Here is a 21,552-nt window from a genome sequence, read left to right on the forward strand (position 1 = left end):
AAATACGAACCAAGAGTCTCGACCACAAGCTCTTTTAAGATCACTTCGTCCATCTCCCATTGCCTAAACCACTATCGAAGAGGCTGCTTGCTTCTTTGATCTCGTTTTTTTTTTACTCATAGAGTCTCCTGGAGGTTTGAAATGCTGCATCCTGTCCACCCCCGCCCCCTACTCTTCCTCCCCTCTCCAAGCCCCCTGGGTATTCCCGTGAGGGTTCTCTTGTGTTCCCCGACGCAGAAGCCCTTGCACAAAAGATCAGTCAGGCACGGCCAGGTGTCGACCAGCGCTGCCGGCACCATGGCGTCCGCCACGCTTCCAAAGAAATGTGTCGGGAATAGAAAAAAAAAGCATGAAATGAAGCGGGAAGCGAAAAGAAAAAAAGACCCCAGCAACGAAGAATATCTACCCTGAGCCGACGGCGTAGCTTTCTGCTGCCCCGGCCGAAAACTGCGACATCTTAATGACCTCAACTATCAAACATAGGATGAGCTCTTCCCAAAAACATGGAAACGAAGGCTTAGCGGCGCCACTCCAGAGGCCAATGCCTTGCCGAGCACCCAAACTGAAGACCGACCTTCAAATTCTCTGTGTACAGTTTTATTGGAATTTTTCTGTGACCCCAATGAGGAACGAACGAATATTGCAAAGCACGCTGTCGCTAGAGAATAATACAGGAGCGAAAGAGACGCGGACGCGCAGCTTACCAGAGCCTTTTAGATTCGCAGCCCTGATAACCGCTTGAAAGATAATAACCCCGTGCTCTCCAGTCTTTGCGCGATTACCTTGCTGTCTGTGCACAATGCTGACTCCCTGTTCGCACGAGTACAGTCAGTGGTTTGAAGTTATCCCGCATTACGAGCTTTCCGACTGACTTGGTACTGCAAGCGCAAGTGAGTGTGAATGCTAGATACATGTGCAAATGCTGCAATAAATAAATGTTGTAAAACTTAATTTTTATTAAGTGTGTTCTTAAAAAAAAATTCAATACGTTCAGATAAGCGCACATATCCATGTTTGTCCCACATTTTGTGGACCATCCTGTGTACCATCTCTTCAAGCACCTTTTTTCCGATTATGTATGTATGTTTACCTAAGGCTTCATAAACTAGTACCTACATGTTTAAAACACATTGGCTTCATCTGCTCTCCTGCTATAATTACAAGCTAACATTTGCATTGTTTTGATACCTGGGACATCCTCTTGAAAGAAGTACACCAATGAATATTTGAAATTCATGAAATTTGAATTTCAGATGTTGTATGAAATTTCAAACCATTAAATTTCCCCGCAGGAGTGCGACGATGAGGACGACTGCACTGATACTGTTGTTTACATCGCTGCGTACGAACATCTAGTGCTCGTTTTCATGAAATAAAACGCAATCTCCGCTTTAATTATATTAAACAATCTCTCCTCTTTTGTACCGGCTGTACCCGTGCTTGTTTACGCAGTGCGACAATCTGTGGGAAGCGCCGATGTGATCGCTCACCTGAGAAACACATGACAGCCGGGTTGTTGCCATCGCGTAGGAACGGCACTTCTCACTAATTGTCCCTGCTTCTTCCGACGTGAGCAGTACTCAATTTTAAACTACTTCATCCAGAAGTTTGTTTGGTGACCGTTCGCGTTAACTGAAATGGCCTAACTTGTTATCCACAAACTAGCGTCGGCGACGACTGCTCCTGGCCGTAAAGCACTGCTCGGCGGTCTGGGTCACACCAGCGCTTCCCGTTCATCATATGTGCGCCCTGCGATGTAAGCAATAGTTGACTTCAGCTCACAGTTGTCGTAACTGCACTTGCTGACCATTGGCATTTGGTTGTGAATTCGCTATTCACAACCGCAGCAATCACAGACCTCACCCTGTGGACTCGCTAGGCCTAGTCATCGCGAAAGGGAAGGGAGTCGTCGACTAAAATTGATTTCGCAAGCGCTTGTCGTTGCTGAGTGTTCACCTGTGCACATTTGAAATAAAGCCGTTCATTTCGCTTATTTCTAACACGGATAATGTAGAAGCGCGAATATATTCACGCTCAGCCGCCGACCTGCCGAGGACACGAAGGCCGACAGTCGGCCGATCGAATTCGTCGGTGTCGTTGACCTAAAAAACTTTTCCCACTACAGTCACATTATAGTCCATTAGATAGTTCACTATAATCACATGCTGCTGTTGACCGTAATTGTGTTATTGTCGGACTAGTGTAACCGCAATTACTGCCGCCGTCGTCTACATTGTACTCTTAAAACAAGCTGAGGCTTATTCGAATGCGTTTGGAAAGTGTCCTGCAGCACCGTGGGGGTCCGTCGAGTCCGAATGCCATTCCAAGTCTCGAATGCCATTCGACTCAGATCCCATTCTAACGTATCCGTGTAGCACTTGTATAATTCTCCACGGTGTGGGAATCTGGCTTTCCGCCGTCGCCTTTGCGCGGCTAGCCGGCCTCCCGCGTTGTTTCTCCTCTTTCCCTTGCTCCCGCCTCAGGCGGTGGAGAGGCGGCTGGGTGACTAATCACTGTCATTTAGCCACAGCTCCGCCCCGGCTCCCCAAGGGCCTTTGCCATTGGCGCCTTTTGGCGGGAATTCGGGACCCCGCTTTGGGCGGCCGCGCGCCGCGCGACCGTCCGAGCGGGGCCCAGAGAGAGAGATCCCTCCGAGACATCCAAAGGTGCGTACGTTACTGTTTGTCCCTGCCGGCCTTGCCGCTCGGACCAGTGCTTACTCGAGCTCGCCCGCACGTGTCCTCTGACCTGCAGCGGCTCGAGCCTGTCCAACGGGGTCCAGCGACCTCAGACAGGCGTACCTTGCGTTGATTGCCCACTCTCTCTCGCAACCGGCCCAACGGTCGACACGAGAGAGAGATCACAGCACTGCCGCGGGGACATTCTCCTGCAGCGGCGTGCTAGCGGCGCATATTGCTCGAGTCGCTTCGTGCGCGCAGCGGAGCCTTGCTCCTCGCGCGCCCCCGGGACGGGGTGACGATTGAGTGTGTGTGTACTGCTGAAGGACGACGTGAATAAACGTCTCCTTTGTGAACTTGGAGGCCTATTTCTTTGCGGCGAATCGCTCTCCTCCCAGCGGAGGTTGAGTGCGCTGCAACGGTGTCCCAGTGTGTGTGTGGTGACGGCTGATCGGGGCCCTTGGCTCGCGCGAAGCTCGAACCCGCGGTGGGTAGTGGCCTGTGTCCACGTAGAAACCCACAACTGGCGCCCAACGTGCTAAGTCATTGGCGCTTACGCCTTTGATGACATATTAGCCGAGCAGGTCGCCTTGCCGATCACGCTTGCGCACCATGTCTACCCCAAGCGGGGCACTCGGCAGCTACATGTCGGCTCCCTACGGAGTTGTAGCGTCGTTTGATCCGCTGGCTGCTGTTCCTTCGAATAGCCAGACACTGTGGTTGGCTGCGGCCCCCATTGGGGTTTACGGCGACACAACCCAAAATGTCGACCACGCGGCTCCCATCGGAGCTGTATCGGAAGCACCCTGCGGTGCATCCGCTGGTCACATGCCTCAGCTGTGCACGCTTTCCGCCCAGTGCGAAAGCAGTTCGTGTCACGCTGCCGCAACCGGCAGTTTCGAACAGCAGCAGCCGTGCCCCGCGAGCAGTCAATCCTGCTCTGGGAACGGCGAGGCGCTGGCCCGGTTCCCTGCGGAAACCGCGCCGCTCATCGAACTAGGAGCCTTGCCTCCCTCGTTCGTGCAGCCCGCCCAAGCCTCCACTGAGGCCGGAGCGCAGGCGCTGCTAACCAGTGCTGCCCAGATGATCCAGTCGCTGTCAGGGGCTGTTGGGACGCTTTTGGCCACGCCGAAGTTGTCTCACCCCGCGGTCAAGTTGCCCATGCCAACATACCGCGGGTATGATGACCTACTCAGTGCCCGGGATTTCCTTGAGTCCCTCACCCATTATCAGAGAACTATGGGTCTTACTGAGCAGGTGGTGCTTGCACACATCATCCCCGCAGCGCTGACTGACACGGCAGCTCGGTGGCATCGGCTTTCCGGCCACCGGGCAGCGACTCTCGAGGAGTTCCGTGCAGCATTCCTGCGCGAATTCCTGCCCGCTGACTACGAGCGTAGGATGCGGCGAGAGCTGGAGCTCCGTACTCAGGCTCCGGATGAGTCGCTGCAAGAGTATGTTCGTGCGATGGAAGACCTTTTCTCAATCGCCGAGCCCAGAGCCTCGAACGAGGAGCGTGTCGAAAGGACGATCAGGCAGGCACATCCGACCTTTTCGGCTTACCTGCGCGGCGGCCGATTCCGAGATTTGGAGGAGCTGGCCGCCGAGGCAAAGCGCATTCAAGGCGACATTCTCACCGCGCGCGCCTATCGTCCGCCACCGCCGGCAAGCGAGGCCCTTGAGCCACGTTGTGCATGGAGAGGGGCCTTGCCCTTACCCAACCGGCGACCACCCGCACAACCTGCCTTTGCAGCTGTTAGCGGGCAAAACGAGGCATGGGAGTTGAGCGACAGAGCTCTCGATCCCTACTCGTACGGGAGACGGGCAGCCTGCGCTGCACCGTTTTCTGAAGCGCGTGCTGAGGGGCGCCAAGCGCTCCAACGCACAGCGGAGGGGGAAACCCGACTCGGCCGACCCTTTGGTCGTGCAGCGGGCGGACCCAGGCAGGGAGAGGCGCCATTGTCCCGCGACCAAGCTCGCGGCGGTGTGCGCTGCTTCCGCTGCCAAGAGAGGGGCCACTTAGCAAGAGAATGCACCGTAGCCAGGCCTCCTGCGAGGCAGGGAAACGGCGGCGGGGGTCGGTCGTAAAGGGACCACCGGCCCAATCTCTGCTAATTCCCTCTGCGTACAGAGCAAGCTGCCTTGCTAATGCGCACGCGCCGTTTATTCCGGTCACCATTGCTGGCCGTGAATTTTCGGCGTTACTGGATACGGGAACCAGCGCTTCCTTGTTCGGTGAAGAGGTGTTGTCCCACTTGCAAAAGCACTCTGTGCGCTTGCGGGACTGCCGTACGGCATTCAACCTTGCGAAAGGCGTAGCCCATTCGGCTGGCGCCGCGAGGCTGACTGTCAGGTGGGGAGAGCGGACGAGACGCACGCGTTTCATCCATCTCCCGGGGCTCAGTGTGCCCATGATTCTCGGACGGGACTTTCTCCTGAAAACCGGGATCGTGGTGGACATTGCGAATGGCGGCTATCGCGACGGACCATTTTCCCAGCTTAAGCCGTTCATTAGCCCACCGGCGTCAGTATCTGCCTGCGCAGTGAAGGCGTTCGGAGAGTGCCACGCTCAGCAGACAGGGCCACGCCCTTGTGTAGAGCGTTCCGTCGTTCAGCCTCCCCATTGGGACCGAGCGGCGCGGCACGACCAGGCACCACATCCGCTGGCCGCCTGTGCGGTAACATTGGATGACACACAGAAGGCTCGTTTGACAGCGCTATTGCGTCAGTACGATGAGCTCTTCACGGATCAACCTGGCTGTACCACTTTAGTGAGCCACAAGATCCACTCTGGAGACGCGCTTCCTTTGAAGTGCAACCCTAGACCCGTCAGCCTTGCGAAAAGGCAGGTGATTGATGGGTTGCTGGATGAGATGCTGTCGGCGGACATTATCCGCCGCTCGTCCAGCGCCTGGGCGTCTCCGGTGGTGTTGGTGCCTAAGAAAGATGGCAGCCACCGTTTGTGTGTGGATTATCGCCGTCTGAATGCGCTGACTCGCAAGGATGCCTATCCGCTCCCGACGATCAGCTCAATCGTAGGAAACCTGGGCAGCGCGCGGTACTTTTCCACGCTAGATGCCTCCAAAGGTTACCTACAGGTCCAGATGGCTGACACTGACCGGTCCAAGACCGCGTTCACGTGCCACAGAGGGCTGTTTGAGTTCACTCGTATGCCCTTTGGTCTCTGCAATGGTCCTGCGACTTTTCAGAGGCTCATGGACCGCGTCCTGGGGGAAGCGAAATGGTCCCACGCCATGTGCTACCTGGACGATATCGTGATTTATTCACGAACCTTCGATGAGCACTTAGGCCACAATGCCGACGTGCTCGAGAGGGTACGGGCTGCTGGGATGACTTTGAATCCTGCGAAAGCCCAAATAGCGCGGACCCGGGTTCAGTTACTAGGGTTCACGCTGGGCGAGGGCTCCATTGAGCCTGATGCGGAGAAACTTCGAGCCATACTCGAATTTCCCGCGCCCAAGGACATACGCGGCCTGCGCCGTTTTCTGGGAATGGCCAATTTTTATCGGTCGTTCATCCCGTCCTGTGCCCGCGTGCAGGCACCCTTGACCAAGCTCTTGGGAAAGACTGCAGCGTGGCGATGGGGGCCCGAGCAAGAGCGATCCTTTCGCCTCCTGTCTAGTGCCATTGCCGAGACAGCGCAGCTCAGGCTACCCGACCTGACCAGACAGTTCGTAGTCCAGACTGACGCGAGCGATCTGGGTTTAGGAGCAGTTCTCCTACAGGAATTCGATGGCGTGTTGCAACCGCTGGCCTTTGCCAGCCGCTCCTTGCTGCCCTCGGAGAGGAATTATTCCGTGACCGAGAAGGAGTGCCTCGCCATCGTGTTTGCACTGCGCAAATTTGACGTCTACCTTGATGGAACGCAATTCGTGGTGCAGACAGACCACAGTGCGCTCAGTTGGCTGATGCGGCTCCGCGAGCCTGCGGGTCGGCTGGCGCGCTGGGCTCTCCTGATACAGCATTACGACTTTTCGGTGCAGTATCGAAAGGGGAGCACAAACGTGGTAGCTGACGCGCTATCCCGTGCCCCACTCGCCAGCGGCGCTTTGACGCCTGTAGGCGGAGGGGGCGAAACAGCGGACGAGCCGCCGGGCGGCAAGGAGGGGGAGCCCGGAAACGGGTTAACCCATTCCGCTAACCAGGCAAGCAGCGCTTCGCAAAGAGGACGAGAGGCGAAGCTCTTCGTGAGCGCCTCGGAGTTGCCGACGCGAACGGAAATTTTGGCTGCAAACCTGAGTGGGGACGAGACCACGCTCCCCTCTGGGATGACTGGAATCGTTTTCAGCCGTAAAGAGCTACTGAAAGCCCAGCAAAATGACCCCTTTTGTCGCGTAATGAGCGACGGTCTCAGGGAGACGGAGCGCCGTGACGCTACTGGTATTGTAGCGGGCGCAGGGGGGCAGAAGCCAGCGTGTGTCGCGGCGAACCCCGGGGATTCATATTTGCTGGACAATGACGGGCTCGTGCTGAAGTACATAGCCACCGATGACGAGTCCATCGACCCGTTCAAGGTGGTTATCCCCAAAAGTCTGAGAGGCGCACTTTTGCGATTCTCTCATGACGAACCACTGGCCGGTCATCTGAGTGGCTCCAAAGTTTTTGCAAAACTGAGTCAATCGGTGACGTGGCCCGGCATGAAGCGTGACATTTTCCGCTATTGCCGTTCCTGCCATGTCTGTCAAGCGGTGAAGTCACGGGGCGGCAAGCCGCCTGGAATGATGAAACCAATTGACAGTGTGCGTCCGTGGCAGATGGCCACCTGCGATTTGATGGGGCCTTTCCCCAGGAGCAAGCAGGGGTTCATTTACCTGATGGTAGTCGCTGACCACTTTTCCAAATGGGTTGAGTTGTACCCCCTTCGGAAAGTGTCAGCACGAGCGGTGCTGGATAAACTCCAGGATGTGTTCTGTCGGTTCGGCTTTCCGGAAAGACTGATCACGGACAATGCGTCCTATTTCACCGCTCGGGTGTTCGGTAACACGTGCCGTTCCCTCGGAATCGAGCACTACACCACTTCACCCTACCATCCCCAGTCCAACTTGACCGAGCGAATCAACCGAACGCTCAAGCCAATGCTGGCGGCCTTTGCCTAGTGTCAAAAGGATTGGGCAGACCATTTGAGTGAGTTCGCGTTCGCCATTCGAACAGCTGAGAATCGCTCAACTGGTTTCTCTCCCGCCTTCCTCAATTTCGGGAGGGAGCTGGCGAATCCGATGTCAAACGTCGTGCAGAGCCAGCTCGGGGATGAGCAGACGCGGGCAGACTGCTCTGCTTATGCGTCGACGCTTCGGGACCGGCTTGGTCGGGCTCTCAACAGAGCAAGGCAGAGTTTGGCGGCAGCCAGAGCCCAACAGAAGGCTCAGTATGACCGCAAGCACCGCCGCCTGACTTTTCAGGTGGGTGATCTTGTCCTGAAGCGCAACCACGTCCTTAGCGATGCGAGCAAGGGGTTCTCAGCCTCGCTCGCTCCTAAGTGGCTTGGTCCGTACCGAGTGGTCAGAGTCTGGTCGCCACTCGCGTACCTGCTGGAGGATTCCCTTACGGGGAAAACCAGCCGTGCCCACATCGCAGATCTGAAGGCCTACGCGTCACGGTCTGACGAGCTTGCGCCAGTACCCATTGGTATCAAAGGCAAGCGCAAAGGCACAACTGGTGCTGCGGAACGCAAGCGTACGGAGCACCGGTACAATCTGAGGCGACGGTCACCTGTGTGATTGATGCCGGACGGCGGACTTTTCCGCAACCGAAGGCACGCAGCCTCCGCTAGCTGGCGAGCTTTCTTGTCAGGCCCTACCCAGGTGAAGCACGGTGTGTTTTTTTTTCTGTTGTTGTTTTGGCAGCATGCTCAGTTCCAGCCTTGTGTGTTTTTCAGTTTATTATTTGTTTGTTTGAGTCAGTTTCTAGCCACTTTCGTTTCCCCGCTTGCTCGTCTGTTTTGTTCTAACGTACCCAGGTGTACATAGGCAAACTTCAGCCCGCTCATGTTTGCTCTTATCTTCTAGAAGGAATAGATTGGATTAGGTGTCGTTTGTACAGCGCGCCTTTTCTCATTTCCGGCCCGACTGTGGGTGGTTGGCTCGTTAAGGAGCCGTGTGCCGCGGTGCGGGTTTTGTGCGGCCCGTATGAAGGGGAAGTTGGCGGGGCGTTTGGGGCGATGGGGGCGGAAAGTGTACCCTTTGACCCTCGCCGCGGCGCCTCTGGACGCTTCTGATCAGGGGATCGTTGCCGCCGACCAACGTCCGCGCACGTGCTTGTGTACATGTGTTTGTGTTTGTGGCTGTGTGTGCGCGTAACCATGAGCCGAGGCGACGCCTGTGAGTTGTGCCGCTGTGCTTCTGCGTGAGCGCGAGGATGAGAAGGACCCCTCGCAGTGGCCAAGGTTACACACCAGGACGCCGCCGAACATCTGCGCCCGTTTAAGCCGGCGTGAAGGGGGTGCACTAACTCTCTTGTGCCCGAACGTGATGTCGTGTCCAAGGGCGCGAGGTCAGTGCTCTGCCGCGGCCCCGTCGTCATCAACGCACCCTACATCAACGGAAAGAAGACCGCCATCAGTCGTCGGCCCTCCCAACCCGTTCAACTTGAAGTCTGCGAGCGGTGAGTCGCCGACCGGCCTACTGGGCCGCGCCATCGAACTTTGAGGCTGACATCCACCTGTCACATAGCTGTACAGTTGTAGTCACATCTTCTTGTGTACCGTGTATATAATCTGCAGGCTGTTTTGATTTGCTGAAGCGTATGCAAGTGTTGTTCGCCTTGTTTTTTCTTTGTCTGTGCGTTGTTTTTTCTTACGTTGTTGTGGCTGGAACTGAAGTGTAGCTAGTTTTTTTGTGTGTATTCATTTCTTTATTTTGGAACTGAAGTGTATCTAGTTTTTTTTTTGTGTATTGATTTCTTTATTTTGGCCGCGTGCTTTGCCGATGGGTAGGAGGGCATTTAAGGAGAGGGGGATGTGGGAATCTGGCTTTCCGCCGTCGCCTTTGCGCGGCTAGCCGGCCTCCCGCGTTGTTTCTCCTCTTTCCCTTGCTCCCGCCTCAGGCGGTGGAGAGGCGGCTGGGTGACTAATCACTGTCATTTAGCCACAGCTCCGCCCCGGCTCCCCAAGGGCCTTTGCCATTGGCGCCTTTTGGCGGGAATTCGGGACCCCGCTTTGGGCGGCCGCGCGCCGCGCGACCGTCCGAGCGGGGCCCAGAGAGAGAGATCCCTCCGAGACATCGAAAGGTGCGTACGTTACTGTTTGTCCCTGCCGGCCTTGCCGCTCGGACCAGTGCTTACTCGAGCTCGCCCGCACGTGTCCTCTGACCTGCAGCGGCTCGAGCCTGTCCAACGGGGTCTAGCGACCTCAGACAGGCGTACCTTGCGTTGATTGCCCACTCTCTCTCGCAACCGGCCCAACGGTCGACACGAGAGAGAGATCACAGCACTGCCGCGGGGACATTCTCCTGCAGCGGCGTGCTAGCGGCGCATATTGCTCGAGTCGCTTCGTGCGCGCAGCGGAGCCTTGCTCCTCGCGCGCCCCCGGGACGGGGTGACGATTGAGTGTGTGTGTACTGCTGAAGGACGACGTGAATAAACGTCTCCTTTGTGAACTTGGAGGCCTATTTCTTTGCGGCGAATCGCTCTCCTCCCAGCGGAGGTTGAGTGCACCGCATCGGTGTCCCAGTGTGTGTGTGTGGTGACGGCTGATCGGGGCCCTTGGCTCGCGCGAAGCTCGAACCCGCGGTGGGTGGTGGCCTGTGTCCACTTAGGAACCCACAACGGTAATCAATTACGTTTCAGATGGAGCCATATTAATTGTAATCGGTTTGCTATTTTCTGTAAGGTGTACAAGACTGATGTCAAACCGAGCTGTGCCAGCTGCTTCCTCATTTTCTACCTGAGCAAGGAATGCGGTTTGTACCACTGCTCATTGTAAAGAGGTGGGGGGAAAAAGGAAAAAAAAAATATTTTTTTGTATTCACCTCTCTTTCCTCGGCTGTTCTGGGGGAAGCGGAGACAGTAGAGGAGAAATACCAAGAAAGCAGACACGAGGGACAAGCGGAAACCGGTTCGGAGAAGGAAAAGAAGAGAAGAAGCAAGAATCTCCCTGCAGAAGGAGAAAAGGGTGAAAGGCATGAAGAAAGGCTGCAAAGGACACGTGGGTTCGTTCATTCGTCCTTCCGCGAATAGAGCGCGACCCGTCATTGCGCTGCGTGACTGGCAGCTGCTGCCGGATGTAGTTTGCACTTCGCGCCTCTGGACGGTGCTTCTCACGCTGTCTGCTATGCGACTCTGGTGTGCAGTCGCCGAGGGAATAACGCGTTTCGATAGCCTGCCAATAGGCTTACTTCGCGACGACGTCATCAATCCTGGTAAGTACTGTCGAACGTTTATCTGCTTGTATTTTGTAGAAGGGTGAGGAATTACTTATGCTCATGTACACTTTCACTAAAATAATTCAATTTCGTCACTGTCTTTCCATGCATCTTAGAGTAAATATATGCAGACTAATCGTAATGGTGAAAATTGCACAGTGCACCCTTATATCTCCAGCAATAAGTTTTGGACGCGCAGCTTTTACATGTTTTCGACGCAGTCGCCTTTCAAGAGCTCTTGACGGCAGATGTATGTTGTAAAATGCATGCAACCTCCAGCATGAGTGCAGCTAATAGGGCATTTAAGCTTCAGAGGTTGAGTCCTACTTTCATTTACGAACCTTGATGATTGCTCTGAATGGTTGAAATCTAAAATATAATTGAACTGGAGACCAAAACTTTCTATGATGCGGCCCAATGCCATTTGGCAATCTTTGTTCCAGACGCACGTGGTTCGGGTGTGCACCGAGATGTGTGAGACAGTTACTGCATCATTCCCTTTCCTCAAAACCAATTTACACTTGACTAAACAGTTCTTCGATGTATCAGGCGCGGCTCTTAATTTAGAGAAATTCAAAGGCTTTTGCATGAGTCATTGGGGAACTAGGCCAAGCCAGTTCGGTGGCATATGCTGAAACCAATTTTCAGTTCTTTCTCCAAGCCGCTATAGCCGTTCTCAAGCTTCACCCGAAAACATTTTTCTATCGCTATTTCACGTCAATAAACCCTCACAACAGTTAACAACTTGCAAAATTGCCGCTGACATAGAAGATATTTAAAAAAAAAAGATTTTTTCCCCAGTCTGCGTTATGAATTCCTGCTCAGCCCACAAAAGGGGAGATGCGTCAGTCGATGCCGAAATAGATTAGGGGCTTCTCCCACCTTCCCTTTCTAGAAAGAATGCGAGACTGTTGACTGTAAATCGGAAACCATCCTTCTTGAGAATCTGACGTATATAATTTTGCAAGTTGTTGCAGAAAGAAACGCATGATCTCAGTGCGCATGCGCCTTTGTTGCACGCAGGCGCTGCGATAAGGAGCTAAACTTTCTAAATTCAGCCGGAATTTTTCTAGCGCCAAAAGCATAACTGGACAACAACTTTCTCTTCAGTTTATTTTTGCTTGCGAAAAGTGTTCCAGGCTCATAATATTAGTGAATAATTGGTAGCACCACTGCATGCATGACAGGTGAATAAAGATACCCTGCCTCTTCTTTTAGAACCGTCAATTATACTGCGTTTCGGTTTCGTATGTCTTGCTGATTTAAGCAGCATCATCGTGCCCCTTTGAATCAACGCCGGAAGAACGCTGCAAATAAAAAAAAGAATAAAAAAACTAGGCCATTTTCGAAGTTGGAGCTGCGCGCTACTTCCACTGCATGTTTGATATGTGCATCAAATGAGGAGCCTAGAGTTTGGTCTACTTGTAAGGGCATGCATGTTCTTCTGTCAAGTAGCATGAACGATTCTACAATGATTTAGTGTCCAGAGCTTGTGTTGTTCATTCTTCTATTTATTTTCTTGGCCTGTAATCTGTAAATCAGCTGCTCCGCAAGGTTTCTTTTCCAACCAAAAGGTCTCGTTCCCAGACGACACTCTCGCATACATTGTGGAAACGAAGAGTCAAGTTCCCCCTTCTGAGGAAACTGGCTTGTAAAGATGGCCCCGAGAGGGCAGTCAAAAGAGTACAGTGGTACAGTATAGAAAAGGGTATTGCAGTCAACCTTCTGTAGCACTGCAGTAGAGGCTATAGGCAGGAAGTGGAAGGAAATGGGCCTTTGTTCCTATGCCCAGTAGTGAGCTAACTCATATATAGCATTCTAAAATTTTTTCTGCTGAACAACACCGTGCCTTCAACTTCCTCCCTTCCGAAACTCTCCTTTCCCCACACTCTTAGCCAGAACACGGAACCAACTCACCATAGCACTGTGACAAAGGACGATCGCCCTCCTTCTCATGGCTAGGCTGCTACAGGCAGAGTGCGATCATCCGCAGTTTTCATACGCTCGAAGACTGAGTGTACCCAATGGGTTCGAGATCTTTTTTTTTTGGAAAACAAATTTGCGGAGAAGACGACTTACGTGTTTCCGCAAATGTTCAATTAAAATTTATGCATTAAATGTGTGTACCTCCCCGCATGTTTCAACGATCTTTTTTTTTTTCTCACACAGGTTCACTTGGACAATGGATGCCATCACGACGTTGACAGAAGACTACTGAGAGTTATGCTGCCATTTTAAACTCAATACGAAATAAACCCTGTCGTGCGTACTGGTGTACTGTCACTGGAGTGCAAAACTGCCTTCTGATGTGCTGCACGGCACGCCACAAACTTATCGCACTAACACAAGCATAACCAGGATTGTGGAAGAAAAAAATGTCTGTGAACTGCACGTAAATGAGGCAGTTATCATGCCTTTTCAGCGAGTAGCTTTGTTCTGTAGGTGTATGGTAATGCTGCATTTAGTTGCAATGTGAGTTATACATTACAGCTGATGCACCGTTACGACACACTTACATAGGGAATTAGTTTCCAGGCTCAAAAAGTATCACAGCGAACGCGCCTGTGCCTTACTTTCGAGAAGGTGTCTCAATACACTGCAATACGGGATAGCCTACAGTCCTCTGGACGGTAACGTTACCCTACCAAAAGAGGCGTAAGGATGCACCTCAACGAGCAAAATATACACACTTGCAGAGCAATGTTACGCCCACTGATACGGTGCAAAGTTGCACTTCAGGAGGGCTGTTATAAACTGATTAGGTAGGTTTACCTATAGCCCTTGCGAGGGTAAGTTTACGCTTAACATTACCCTTTCTAACACGGTGTAAGGGTGCACCTGAAAAGATCAAAACTATATCCTCTTGCAGAACAACGTTACGCCCATTGATAAGGCGTAAAGTTGCACTTCAGGAGCGTTGTAGTAAGCTCATTTGAAAGGCTTAATTGTAGCCCTTGGGAGGATAAGTTTACGCTTTGAGAGCGAGCATAAGCTTATTACGAGTGGGTGCAAACATGCACCAGAAAGTAAAGCATATGTTTGCACTTTCACGGCCTAAGCGTCAGTCTTTCTGAGGAAGGGTAACGTTAGTCATAAAGGGCTTATACTTACACCTGACCAAACGGAATAACATTAGTCCTATTGCAGCCTAAACTTTACACCACACACACTTAGTCCCCCGACGAGGGTGCAAATTTGCACCAAAAGGGGCTCGCCACAGCGTCAGTGGATTTACCCCCTTAAAGGACTAAGATCACACCTTTTTTTCTTAGAGTGTAGAAAAAGTGATGTTTTTGAGTTTCGGGGGGCAGTAGATATTAAGTATGTGTGCGGGGCTATCTGTTCGCCGCAGGGGGAGGACAGAGAGCATCACGTACGAATATTCCAGATTTAGGTCGAGATCAACCTCCTGCGCTGTGTAACCCTTATGGACTAGGATACAGGTGAACGGGTCTCGTTGAAAAGTGTTATAGCCCGTGAGCTTAATCCCCGGTTTCTTGCAACGCAAGGACTGCGGCGGGGTGTTCGAGGTTGTCAATGTACGCCCTTAAGTGGGCGCGTTTGGTCCTGTTTTTGAAACCCCGACAATTCCATTGCACAAGTGCGTAAAACGACAGAACAATGCAAGAGGTCCAACGACGATACTGATGCTCGAATCGGAGCTGTCCTTCCGTCTTCCGGCCTGGACAATAGCGCAAAACAATAGCGGACATTCGGCGACTATCGCCTTCTTCAGACCAAATCCTTCGCAGGACACCGCAGTGCATCCTTTCGCCACAGCCGTCTCCCACGCTCTGCGCCTCCAGCGTCAACGGCAGATCCTGTGGCGTCAACTGGGATGATAGCGACGCACCCAACACCGCGTCTGACGTCGCACGACGCTACGGGCTACCAAGAAAGCTCAGCGCACGAGAGCGATCTAGTTTCACTCATTTTCTTCGTCAAAAACTTTCAGGAGAAGCAATGACAGGAGGATCCCCTACGGCGTTGTGGTAGCGGTGGATGAACAACTCTGTGCAGATATGCTCACGCATCCAAGATCAAAAACCCCACGCCGCGGTGGCTCAGTGGTTACGGCGCTCGGCTGCTGACCCGAAAGACGCGGGTTCGATCCCGACCGCGGCAGTCGAATTTCGATGGAGGCGAAATTCTAGAGGCCCGCGCACTGTGCGATGTCAGTGCACGCTAAAGAACCCCAGGTACTTTCCGTTAAAGGAAACCGAACCCAGGTAGTCGAAATTTCCGGAGCCCTTCACTAAGGCGTCCCTCATAGCCTGAGTTGCTTTGGGACGATAAACCCCTATAAACCAAACCAAACCAAGATCAAAAAAAAAAATTACCGACGATTACGTTACTTCCTAATGCGAAATTTGAGCGCAGCAAATAAGCTGTTTCACCTTTTCGATAGATTGAGGCAAATAAATCGAGCAACACATGTATGCGCTATCACAGAATTTTATTTTTATTTTTCACACGTATTCCTTTAACAAAGACTCCACTAACAGTTCTTGACAGTCATGAAGGAAGCTTTGTGGTCGGAGAAATAGACTGATATATGTTCGACTTGGTACACCAATGCTTGATTCTCAAAGACGAGATCTATACAAGTGCCTCGCGAGGTTGTCACAGCCGTGGGACGCGTTACGAGCGAGAGGAACGGGATGTTCTCCTGCATAAGTGTTAGGAAATTGCTGTTTGTCTTTATGTCAACATTAAAGTCCCCCACTACTAACATCGGTGTGGATCGATGGACGGTTAATGCGAGTTGCAGGAAGTGCACGACGTCTTTCGTGAGTGCGGTAGGGGCGAAGTAGGCAGCTACTACCAGCAAGCCGTTGGGCAACTTTGCGGCGCACAGTTCGCCAACTTCATGTGACGTGCCAAACATTTCGACTGGTATTGCAGAGAGACCTGTGCGCAAGTAGATAGCGACTCCCGCCGCTCTGTTGTGGTCTCTGCGAGCACCACAGCAGTATAGGAAATCTAATCTATGATTTCGAGAGGCTCTTCGGGATCCATCCAGGTTTCAGCAAAGCAAAGTACAGAGGAATGGCGCAGAATGTGATCGTGGTGTACGTCCTTGGCATGTGCGGCAAGGGAGCGTACGTTAAGAATGTGGTTGTGAATGATGAATCAAGTGCTGCCAGCGAATGACGCGTCCATTGGCTGTCTGCGTGTGTTACTGATGTGTGGTTAACATGTTAAGGTTCGCCTGTAAGAGTGGAACGCGACAGCGTCTTGCAACGCTGCCAGGGAGTCCACAGAACGCCATCGCCAATTCGGCTGTACGCCTTGCTGGACGGTAAATTTATTTTTTGATGAAAGGAAATGTATCTCTCTCGCATATCTGGGTGGACACCTGCACCTCGCCGTAAGGGAAAGGGGGAAGATGGGAGTGAACGAAGACGCCGTATTAGCTAGACGCGCCTTTGTTCATTCCAAACCATTCAGCTGGCATTACGGAGTGGCTAGCGTGCTCGTATCGCACTCCGGAGACCCTGGTTCGATTCCCCAACTCGACCAATTTCGTTCTCGGTTTTATTGATTTATGCGGTCTAATTAGAAAGGTTAATTAGGCTATTTCATATTTATATTATTGCATTTCTATCCATCGTGTTCTGTCATTAACCTGTCAATTGTTGGAACTGTCTAGGATGTTCGACACAACGTATATGAAACGAGCAACGTCTTACTGAGTGGGGAAGTGGGTGGTGGTGGAGGGAACGCGGCTTCGTACTTATCTGTTTTTTTCAGCAGCGTCTCCTTCCGCGGACGCTGTTGTCGCTGCGGCGCGCGTCTTTTCTTTTCTTCTGACCTCTTCATTCTCCTCTATATTAATTAGGCTAATTGATTAATTAAGCAATTAGCTAAGCTCAGTCCAACTTAGCTGCAGCATCACTATACGATCCCTTTGATTGGTTGCATGGTTACTAGCCAAAGTACAATTGGCCCCATTTGAAATTCGCGCACTGTGAAGTCACGAGCAATTCGACCAATAGAAAAGCGTGACATTGGGGGCGGAGCTGGTTACGAGGCCGACGACGACGCGAAACCCAGGAACGGACGCCAAAGAGCTGCGCTCTAAAACAGAAGGAATAAGTTGAATTCGTTCCTCAAGAGTGTACCACTCCACTTCCCCAGTAGCGGCACACTTTTTTTCGTGTACGTCACAGCGCTCACAAAAGGTTCCTCTTTTGTAAACAAAAACAGAAGGTGCCCTTGTATAATTTATATAAACTGCGACGTTTTATAAACACAGAATGATTAGATGCCTGTGAATCACTGAAAAGAACAGGCAACCGGTCCTTCAAACGCTCTCTTTTTAATCTCTCTTCCTTCTTCGTCTTGATCTTCTTAATAATGGCACATACCCACATGGGGGCATTTTCCAAGGTGTAGTGGCATAAACAAGGAAATTTCCATAGGCGATTACGACACAATATTAGCGCCAAGCGTAAAGAATGCGTACAGTAAAATAACAAACAGCATTTTGGTGAAAAAAAAAACAGCTCGAAGAATTTTAAGAGTTAGCAAATCAACTTACCAGCTGTAATTATGTAATCATGGAGAACCCCACAAATTGAACCTAATGCAAATCTCGCACCGAGCGATAACACTGGTAGAGATAAGAGGAACCTCCAGGTAAATCTTACTCTGAAGTGCGAACTTAGGACAATAGAAGGGGAAATGGTCTACAGATTGAACGTCCCCGCATGAGTCACATAGGTTTGTCGGTGACCACCCACATCTGCATAGATACAAATTTAAACTAGAAATCCAGCACCGCAACCGCGTCATTGATACGTTACACAGCCTGGTTTTGCACGAATGGACGTTCCAATTATGTGCTAAGTGCTGATAATCAGTGGTATCTGGTAAGGCATCGCGTAACCTGGCTGATATGAGTTCGAACCGCTGAAACCTGGAGATCGCCAGCAGACTGAAATTCGCGACCGGATGTGTCACAGACCCGCGTCAAGAGCCGACCTTGCTAAGTAATCAGCCACCTCGTTTGAATGAATACCTGCATGGCCAGGAACCCAGACAAAATGGACGTTCTTTAAAGTGGATGGGACAAAAAATCGCAGGAAACGGCTCAAAAAAAAACTTTTGTGAAATTTCAAGGGGGACTAAAACAGACAAACAATCAGCGAGGATGATAACATGTGACACATGACATGATTTTGCGAAGGGCCAATCCAAGAGCTAAAAATTCCGCAAAGAATATAGGAATACAATCTGGCATGCGGACAGAATAGCTCCATGCGAAATCCTGACAAAAAAAAAACGCCAAGTGCAGCTATTTGGCAGCTGACGGAAGCATCGGTAGAAAGCACCGTATGGCGGGAGAATTCTTCTTCATTCCTCTATGTGACCTTCCTCCTCCTCTTCGTAGTCTCCTCTCCTTTCTGTCCAGTTGTTGCACAACAACAACAGCATGCCTTCGCCGCCGTCACTGCGCGACGCACTTCCCATGGATCAAGGCTCGTTCGCATGCAAGCGACAGAGCGAATTCAGCGGCGATTGAGCGGCGCGTCCCGGCGGAAGTTTTTCAACTGAAACCTCGTTGCTCAGGCCGCTTCAACCACCGCGACGGCTCGAAACATGCTTTTGTGCCGCGGCGACGGAAACCGCGAGCGCTTTCGCTTGCATGACAAACAAGCGTTACAACACTTTTGCATATAAGTTCAATGTGATGACTGCTGCTGAAGATACCTGAAGTCTTGAGCTCTCATGACTTCAGTCATGAAATCATGAGAATGAGCTCGACCTCACCACGAAAATTTACCCGCCAACGGATTGCGGCGGAACCTGAGGTACGATCAGCCTACTGTAGAAGCCGATCGCAGCGCTCATGAAAAAGAAAAAAAAACATCTTGGCAAAGTCACATCATGACGCTTATTGAGTAGCTGGGGCTAAAAAAAGGCACGCTCGCCTTGCAGAAAGAAACTGCGGCTCATTCAGGTGGAAACTATATAGGTTCAAATGGAATGCAGAACAGCACTTCTTCGCGCAGGTGCGCGAGAAAGGTCGCACACGACAAAAAAGCGCACTTACTAAGACCACCCGCCAGAGCAATCCAACTCCGGCTGCGACTGAACCTGGGTCACGCAGTCGCCCGGGGAAACCCCAGCGATTGTGTGAGGAGGTCCTGACGGGCTGCCTTGCGATCGATTGCCGAGACAGGGCAGAACTGCGAATATCATTCAGCGAGTGCTGTGCAGCGCTTGTAGTAGGAGGTAGGTAGCACCTGTTCATACGCCGAACGTTGTGAAACGACCCAACGCTCATATGCAGCCACAGCGTTGCATAAAATATCAGCAGTACCTCGGCATATAATAAAACAAAGTCTCGATGTGAAAAAGCAGCTAAACTTACGACTATACCCGCCATTCATAGCTTCGTGCGGTCTCGGGGCACCGTCGCGTCGGTTTTCCTCGCTTTCAACGCAGTACCGCTTATAACGAAACATCTAACCTGCCCGAGAGATTCGTTATGCAGGGAGAAGGGAAGAGTACCCTCTGCACCCTCCGCAGGGTTCAGAGAGAGAGAGAGAAGCGGAGCAGCACGCACCGTAGTCGAGCAGGAGCCGCACGACGTCCAGCTTGCCGAAGGTGGCCGCCTCGTGCAGGGCGGACCCGTTGTCCGTCCGGCAGTTGACGGGGAATCCCCGGTCGAGCAGCAGCCGCACCACCTGCCGGTGTCCGTTCCTCGCCGCCAGGTGTAGCGGCGAGTGGTGCGCCGTGGCGAGCCGCTGCAGCGAGTGCGCCTGCGCGCTCACCAGCAGCGCCACGCTGTCCAGGCGGCCGTACTGGGCGGCCAGGTCCAGGGGGCTCTCGCCGCGGACGTTGCGCATGCCGGGCTCGGCCCCGTGCGCCAGCAGCAGGGCCACCACCTGCGAAGGCCCCCAGAAAGAGCGGAGGGGCACAGAATACAGGGTGCTTGGACGAACTCATTTAAGATCCATTCAAAGGTTTACAGGGGTTCAGGGCCCGACATTTTCATAACTGAACAACAGAAACAAACTGCAAGAAAAGAATGCGAGCCCAAATTCACTACAAAAGCATCCGAAATGGTCAGCCAACTCTGAGTCAGAGCCAAATCCATTCGAAAGCTCTCTATGCGAGGGACCACACTGCGAGATCTCACTCTGCAAGAGTCAGCTCCATGTTACAGCCAACTCCGTGTGACAGAGTTCTAAGTGAGAGCGTTTGGTTTATTTGGTTTACGGGGGTTTAACGTCCCAAAGCGACTCAGGCTATGAGAGACGCCGTAGTGAAGGGCTCCGGAAATTTCGACCACCTGGGGTTCTTTAACGTACACTGGCATCGCACAGTACACGGGCCTCTAGAATTTCGCCTCCACGGAAATTCGACCGCCGCAGAAATTCAGCAGCCGAGCGCCATAACCACTGAGCCACCGCGGCGGGGCTCTAAGTGAGAGGGATCGCTCAGGCAACGATTCCTGCTAATTTCAGTCAAACCCGTAAAACAAGCATTGCAACTACACCGGAGGTAAAAAAAATTGGGACAAAAATCCTGGACGTAGTCTCTCGCAACGCTTCTACTGTTCAATAATGTTTTCTTCTTCTCCGAACTCACTAGCACGCTCACAGTTAAACTACACTCTCCTCCACCACGTCACCGTTCTGCACCAAGTGAGCGAGGGCACATATGAGCGAACTCATTTCCTGAGTAGTTCAGCACCGCAAGTAAGTGAAAGATGCGAGTAAGTGAGGCGGGAGCGGGTTTGTGCTGCGCACGGTCAAAACAGCTATACGGTATCCGCTTGTTCCCTCCAAACTTTCCAAACGCACTATTTCAATGCGATATCATTAGAGGTCCCGTTCACGTGAAACGCCGGAGTCCGTCCGTCCGTTCTGAGGCTTTTCCCGGCGATTTTAGTACGTACAGGTTCCGTGAAAAGTAAATCAAACGCAATATTAACGAAAAAATTTAATCACTGCCCCATCCCAATTCATGCATCCTTGAATACACATGTGCAGACTAATCGTGACTGTGCGAATTGCACTGTGCACCAACAAACATGGACCATTATGCTTTAGATTTAAAGAAATTAATTTTTTTTTGACAAAGCCGCCTTCCATTTACTTTTGACGGCGAGTGTACGTGTCCACCAACCTGCCCAAATAACGTGCAATCGCATAATACGAGCCCCCACTCTTTTCGGTTATAGCAAAATATTCGGCTACAGCAAAATAAACACATTTACACTTAAAACAGTCGTCATCTGAGGAGTCTGCGTTCCACGCAAAGTCCTCTTAGCCTTGCTGAAGGGAAGACGCTGCACATAGTTTCGGATTGCATCGCTCTAAGCCTAACGTCCGAATCCTGATCTCATATCATGGCTATTCAGGCTACGCATTATTCTTACGCAGAAAAGTGCAACGAGGCAGGGACCTGGCACATGCGCCATTCGGACGCACTATCAGTGAAGCATTCTGGGCTGACTGTCCCAGAACCGTGGCACTCGC

General features: G+C 52.0%; 1 protein-coding gene across 1 annotated transcript in view; it reads right to left on the bottom strand.

The window, feature by feature from the left end:
• The window catches only part of LOC149371156 (uncharacterized), a 122,694-nt gene that overhangs the window by 79,067 nt on the left and 22,075 nt on the right, over positions 1–21,552 (bottom strand). Inside the window, exon 3 of the mRNA XM_089564693.1 lies at positions 19,632–19,953. Within this exon, the coding sequence (XP_089420819.1) occupies positions 19,632–19,953 (322 nt within the window). The remainder of the gene's footprint in view (positions 1–19,631; positions 19,954–21,552) is intronic.

This window comes from Amblyomma mixtum, chromosome 1 (genome assembly GCF_055824585.1).
Source record: "Amblyomma mixtum isolate Tamu chromosome 1, ASM5582458v1, whole genome shotgun sequence".
Classification (NCBI taxonomy): domain Eukaryota; kingdom Metazoa; phylum Arthropoda; class Arachnida; order Ixodida; family Ixodidae; genus Amblyomma; species Amblyomma mixtum.